Genomic DNA, 6,972 nt, shown 5'->3' on the forward strand with positions numbered 1-6,972 from the left:
ACGAGCTTTTTGCAAAAAAAAATGCATAGATGTATCGCCAATGCAGGTGGAAAAACACCCGAGAATATTCAACAACCTACCCATCTTTTGCTCAAATCCCACTGTATATCATTACAACAAATAAAATTATCTACTGAATTTTCTTTACAGTGGAATCCGCTGGCTCAGATAGCAGAGGACCAGGCAAAAACTAATAAAATTAGTTGTATGTTGAAGGCTGTGGCTTCCGCGGAATGTAAAAAGAGTTACCGTAATCGATTGGAGTATGCATGAGAGGATTCCACCTATCAAATACGATTCGGCCCCCACGCCCCATCCTTCCATGAAATTTATAGGGTGTTGCAGAAGCACCACTTTTTGTTGAAGTATCAGACGGGGGTACAATGTTTGCAGCTGCCAGCTTATCTGGAACTAATGGTTTTGTGAACAACAAAACTGGCTCAAGAGGATCCTGCATTAACCATTCCAAAAAAGCAAAAGAAACCGTTCTTGGAAATGTGAGACTAAAGTATGATCTAGTTAAATCCACAGATTATTAGAAATGCATGGCTAAAGTATAGTACGAAAGTTGGAAAACCAAGTCTACAACATTTGTTCTAGAAATGCTACCTAAATGGCACAACAGAACCATCGGTTATGATATGTGTATGTCAAACCAAAATAGGGAAATTTTTGTTTTGGGAATTGCATGTAGTAGTTGGAAGAAGAGAGCAAGCCGAATTGACAAGATCACAAGACGTACCAATTTATGGAGCCATCCATGCAGTAAATGTCGCCGCCGAAACTCTTGCTTAACACTTCCGGGTGGAGCTAAGGCTACATCAGAATCTGTTAGAGGTGGATTCTGGACAGCAGCAGGTCGTGCACATGGACGGCTGTTCGCAAGATCATCTGAGTCCATAAACTCATCTTCACCTGAAGCAAACTTGCCAGATATTGGTGCAAATCCAGGAAGTGTAATATCTTCAAGGAGCTCAGTTTCGTGCTGAATATTCATTAAGACAACATCATCCAAAATCGAACTTCAATTATATTAAATTCGTATTTCTATATAACAATAAATTTTATTTAAAAAAGCGCATAAAACAACACAATGAACAGATGCTTTGTGGTAGGATGCCACAGATGATTTTTTAAACAATAGAGAGAAATCAGCAGTTACGAGAATAGTCACTGATAAAACTCTTTAATGGGAAAATGACATTCAGCAGACAATGAAAATTTCTACACAAAACAAAGCCTAAAACATGGGAGACTATCTGTAGACTGCAAAAAGTAAGGATATTCTCACAAAGCTCAACATTTTCAGGCAGATAACAAATGTTCTATTTTAATTTTGTTTCCTCTCTATTCAAGTCAAAGCAGAGGCTTAGGACGGCAATCTTCATGTTTACCAGAATACACTTGACAATTTAAAAATTTCATTCACTATCAGCTACTGGTTGAAATTCTTTCAAATACATAAACCCAAGCATCTTACAAACAAATTTCTGACTAAATACTCCACTATCATCAGCTATTGCTCAATGCTCTGAACTGATTAAAGATGGTTAAACCCAGGCATTTCTGGATATTATAAGAAAATTAGAAAAGAAGCAAATAAAAAAATTGTAATGGTACCTTGTACTTCATTTGGATCCTCTGAAGGCTAACTTCACATTCTAGAACATCTCTCTTCTTCTCTTCTCTCTGCATTCAATCACAACCCAAAGCATTATCGCTTCAGATGCATACATAAGTCTTTAGTTGCAATCAACATGCATAAAATTGATCGAGGAAGAGCACCTTCATCAAAGCCTCAAGTAATGTCTTCGCTTGGTCTAAGTTGCGCCTAACCTGAGAGAAGTAACAAGTGAAAAAGGAAAAATTATTTTGAAAACTGTTGATGATCAATAATAAAAGAATTACAATGAAAAAAAAAAGTGCCACGCTTACAGTCCAAAACAACATTAAATAAAAAATCTGTCACACTATGGTCTTGAATCGATTAAGCATATTGCCATAACTATTCTTACATATAATCACTTACAGGAGCTCAACATTTTCTATTGATGTAGAGAAACTTGTGGATGACAAAAAAGTAAAATTTTCAATCCTTTCTAATGACCTTTTTATGAAATGCAAAACATAAAACTATGTTTTTGCATGATGCAAGCTCTAAGCATAAGACAATCGTTTTGCTGACAGAAAATGTTGTTTCATATTAACTTTGTGTTTGTGAATGTAGAATGAAAGAGCAATTGCTCTCACCTGGCGAAGCTTTTCAAATGACTGCACATTGTTTTCTCTCCTTTGCATCTAATGAAAGATAACACAAACTTCAGGTATTTACAGTAAAAAAATCTAACGAAGGGCTTACAACTAAAGTCAGAAACTAACCCTTCTTGTGTGAAGTTTGTGAGCTTTTTCCCTTGGCCTAAAGACATTATAGGGGTTGTTGTCATTAACTGGTGGAGGAGGCTGCACAACAAGGGGGGGAATATAAATGCCACTGTCATTAACTTATCAGCATTATATGGCTGAAACATCTTAATTCAAACAAATTGAACTAAAACAAAGATGATGGCATGCTAAAAGCACAAGGTCTAATAGAAGATTTTTATAAATGGCCAGAAAAATCAATTTTCAATGATTACAGATGCTATGAAACAAATTATACAATTTGCGGCAGTTATTTCTGATTATATTATTTCCAATAAATTGAATTCTTAAAGGGTTGGTCTCACATGAATTGATAAGGTCTCGTACTCCAGTCTAAAACAGGCAACATTCAGAAGTGGTATGAAAGGATAAAGATTCTAAAAATGCAGTATGAAACAGCTCCAAGAAAAGATACAGTATAATGATTTTAGTCACCTAAACATAAAACCCATGTGGAAACATCTCAACAATGAATATCTACTTTCCGTTATACATTTCAAAAACAAAGATATGTTGTAAGTGTTCATAAAACAATTCCCATATAGTAAAGTGATAAAGTTGACCTGTAAACGCCGTAAAATAGGCTTCTGCCACCTTTCACGCTGGAAAGAAGGAAAAAATGAAAAAGACAAAAAACGCATAAATATCCTTATTATTACGTCAACAATGATTCAAGAAGTTCAGCAAAACTCCAGAAGAATAAGGCATGTGAACATAGTAGAATAAAAATTCAAATTATCTGTCACATTTTATATGGACATGCAGGCTGCACAGTCCAAATTACTTTTACCAAGTCGAGGACTTTCCCTAAGAACATCCATCAAATAATGGCACCTCCTCCACTGGTACCAAAGTAAGCAATCTAGCTTGGCAAACCAAATTTTAATTAGTTACTTAGATACTACTGAGGATGAAAATCCCAAGCAGGCTTCTTCCTTCACAAAGATTCTGAATCTCGTACAAGTCCATAAAACATCCAGATATGATATTTGTCCCCTACCTTTTCTTTCCAATAGTTATAAACCAACTGAAACACTCCATATTTGATGGATTGAGATTGCAAGCCCTAGCAATTAAAGCAAAACAGGAAATTAGAATAAGAATGAACTCATGTTTCACTCCAAATGATTCAACAAATTAGTTCATTGATTAAAATGAAAAATGCTGGAGCAAAAAAACTGAACATGTTATTAAAGAAGATTTAGTATTCGGATGTAAAGAATACGAGTAAAAAAATTAAACATCTTGAGTGCAAAAATATATCTATATCTTGCATCAGTGTTCTTGAAACATGCCCAAGTAGGGAAATCACAAATACAGAAAGAAATAAACAGATAAAAACAGAGTTTGGGGATTCAAACCTGATGGGTTTGGAAAAAATAAATACATGTACACATGCCATTCTAGGGCATCAACCATCAAAAGAATTATCAGAGGACGATTATCTCTATTAAGATAATCATTAGTCCTTTCACACTTACTGAATGGTATCGAGGCCTATAATTAGATGACCATTTTAAGTTGAAAACTCCAAATGTTGAAAATTGATATAATCCATGGTGCAATAAGCATAGATATGGGATGCATAAAAATAAATAAAAAATCTAATTTGGTCAGCTTCTGCAAAATCAAAACAAATATCCACCTCGATAGCAGCATCCATTGTCAACAGCACAGGAATTGGTGAAACAAGTGTAGGTGTTATAACTCCTGCTCTTTCACGAGCTTTATGATCCAACACCTCCAATTTGAAAAGAATACTCTCCAACCTGCATTATCAAGCACAACTGCAGAATTAAATAAGCAGATACGAGAGTAAATCACACTTGAACTGATTTTAGATTGTATAAATTGATAACACTTCTGGTTGCTCCGCCAAATACAACGAGAACACTTTCCCTCTCTGTGGTTAATTATCCATCTAATATAGTAATAACATTTCCAAAATATAGTAAAGTAAGAATTGACTCTCACTGGCTACAAAGAAAGCAGAGCATAAATTATGCTTGCTTCCAGAAGGCATACCCATATACAATTAAAGTGAAAAAAAATCAAGACACCATCAAAATAGGTCTGCATGCTGAAGGAGCTGATGAATATTTCTAGTTCATAGCTAGTTCAAGCAAGTGAATCAGCAACCTCTGATACAAAAGCCAGATTCTTGCAACTAAAATAACCCAAGTATAAAGAAAACAAAGAAGTCCTAGATCATTCAAAGAATAGAAAAATTCATGCTGAAAGAGAATAATGGAGCAGATATAAGATGCCTTAACACTGTTTAAATTAAATGAGATAAATTTTTAACACTTTTTCAGATATTAATAGATTGAAATAAGATCAGCTAAATAAGCTTCTTCATGCTAACATTTAGACAGATTTAACAGTCTAGACAGCTTCCGACAATTCATACTCAAGGGTAAATAAAAGCGAAGGAAAAAGAAAAAGGAGTTAATTAAACAATCTTGATGGAAATATCAGGTGAATGTATTATTCAGACGCATCTACCTGAACTGGAAAAAGAAAAACGCAATAGTATAATCAAGATTTACATAATTACTTTTCAGGTGCAAGAACCTTCTTATCTTTGTTGTATTCTTGAAGCCAATCTTCATCCTCATTATCTAGATCATACTCAACAAACTCTCCAATCTCAGCCCGGGCTGGAGATAATAAAACAGACTTTCAGAATGCCAACACCAATTGAATTACCACTAGAAAATAACCATCCAAATTAGCTTTTGAGAATAAACAAAGGAATCTTTCTGTTTTCACAAACCTCCCCTTGCTCGTAAATAGGATGTGGGTTGAAAGAACGTGCGAGAATAATCTCTTTCATAAGTATCAACAACAACAAACTGAGGTGTAGGTATTTCAGAAGCCAGTTTCTTGGCAGCGATTGGTTGCACCTAAAAAAATCAATTCAAATATACAAATTTAACTATGCATCTAGGATGCTAATAATCTTGAAACCAGAGAGACATGAGAAATTACAAAAAGCAAGAGTCATCCTTGAGAAATCTGCTCATTAGCATACTGTTCTTAACAAATTTCCAGGGTCATTTGTTTATGCCTATACTGTTACTTGGTTGAAATAATGAATCATTCAGTAAAACAAGTTGTGAACCCAATTTCCTACAATTAAAACCTAAAATCAATCTAATTCCATAGGCTTCAAACACATCCCTATAAGCCATACATCTACCTATCAACTAATTAAATTCTTTAAGCTTTGTTTGGTTCATGCTTTTTCTACTTGCCTTTTGCTTTCATAAGCAAAACAAAAATGTCTGTTTGGAATCACAAACAATACCTTTGAAAGATTATAATTATTATTATTTAGAAGAGAAAATGCATTTATTTACTTCTATATATACCAATTATGTCACAATTAGAGCAACCTTTTACTTGGCCATTTCACGGACCATCATGAATTTTTCTTCACCTTCTGCTTTTGCCTTCTAGCAACTTTTAAGAAATGGAAACCAAGTAGCAAAAGCATCAACCAAGCGAAGCCAGAGACTTAAGGTACAATGATTAGTCATACTGAAAGTTCTTGAACAAAAATAGCCTCAACTGTTGCAAATCTCTAATTCCTTTTATTGCTTTTCCACAAACAATATAGGTTCCAGAAACTTTTGGATTAAAGATTGCAAATGAATTTGAGCTATGAGAAACAAAGGATTGAAAAGGGTTCAACGAAAGTAGCCTTGAAAGTATAATGCCAAGTCATAGTTAATTTTTTTAACATAAATAGCCTTGCGAAGCTCTAATTTTTTTATCATTGCTTCCCCAGAAGTTATGTTTTTATATATTACAGAATGCAAGTAAATTTGTGCTATGAAAAAGCAAAGAAGCGAAAACAGGTACCTCAGTTTCGACCTCAGCAGCAACAAGACGCAGCATTTGAGAGTTACGAGTACCGGAAGTAGGAGGCTCATCGTCTTCGAAGTCTTTAATTGACTTTAGAATCGGTAGCTTCTTGTGTATGTCCAATGGGCGTGGCCTAAACGATAGCCTACTCATTTTTGTTCTTCCTTTTTTTTCCTTTCACCTCAAAGCTCTCCCTCAATCAATTCACTTACCTCATGCCGAAACCAATCCACTAATTAAAAAGATAACAAGCAAAAATCCACTTGACAATTCAAATTCAAGAAGGGGAAAGAAGGAAAGTAGCATTTGCATGCATTGGTTCATGCTGAAATTAAAAGAAACTGTTGGGAGCAGAATATTATAAACAACGGAATTAAGAAAACATGAGATTAAAATTTTGAGAGGCTTACATTTGCGAGGCGTTACGGGGAAAGTGAAGAGTGAAATTTCTAGGGTTTCGTTGCTGCTGCTGGGCTGGGATTCTGAATTCTCTGAGGTTGTTTGTAGTAAATCAGATTACTATACAGTCAAGTAAAGGAATGAATCTGATTCGAGAATGAGAATTTGGGTGTTAGGGATTTGTTTTGGTTGGAAAATTGGAAATTACCATAACGTAAAATGGCACTTGCTAGGGTTTCATATTTGAGTTTTTTTAGGCGAAAACAAAATTAAAGAACATTA

General features: G+C 34.7%; 1 protein-coding gene across 2 annotated transcripts; it reads right to left on the reverse strand.

Moving 5' to 3' along the window:
- LOC120173287 (enhancer of polycomb-like protein 1) lies at nucleotides 1–6,972 on the reverse strand. Of its 2 annotated transcripts, XM_039180491.1 has the most exons (13): nucleotides 6,702–6,972; nucleotides 6,289–6,523; nucleotides 5,198–5,327; nucleotides 4,979–5,081; nucleotides 4,067–4,190; nucleotides 3,422–3,487; nucleotides 2,985–3,023; nucleotides 2,380–2,460; nucleotides 2,251–2,298; nucleotides 1,786–1,836; nucleotides 1,621–1,689; nucleotides 743–985; nucleotides 1–451 (listed from the first exon to the last, which is right to left on the reverse strand). In XM_039180491.1, exons 2-13 carry the CDS (start codon nucleotides 6,442–6,444, stop codon nucleotides 200–202), a joined length of 1,362 nt encoding a protein of 453 aa, XP_039036422.1. In that variant the 5' UTR covers nucleotides 6,445–6,523; nucleotides 6,702–6,972; the 3' UTR covers nucleotides 1–199. The 2 variants fall into 2 exon arrangements, with proteins under 2 accessions (XP_039036422.1, XP_039036423.1); XM_039180492.1 differs by lacking the exon at nucleotides 2,985–3,023.

The sequence above is a fragment of the Hibiscus syriacus genome, unplaced genomic scaffold (genome assembly GCF_006381635.1).
Source record: "Hibiscus syriacus cultivar Baekdansim isolate YM2019G1 unplaced genomic scaffold, ASM638163v2 tig00111942_pilon, whole genome shotgun sequence".
NCBI classification, from domain to species: domain Eukaryota; kingdom Viridiplantae; phylum Streptophyta; class Magnoliopsida; order Malvales; family Malvaceae; genus Hibiscus; species Hibiscus syriacus.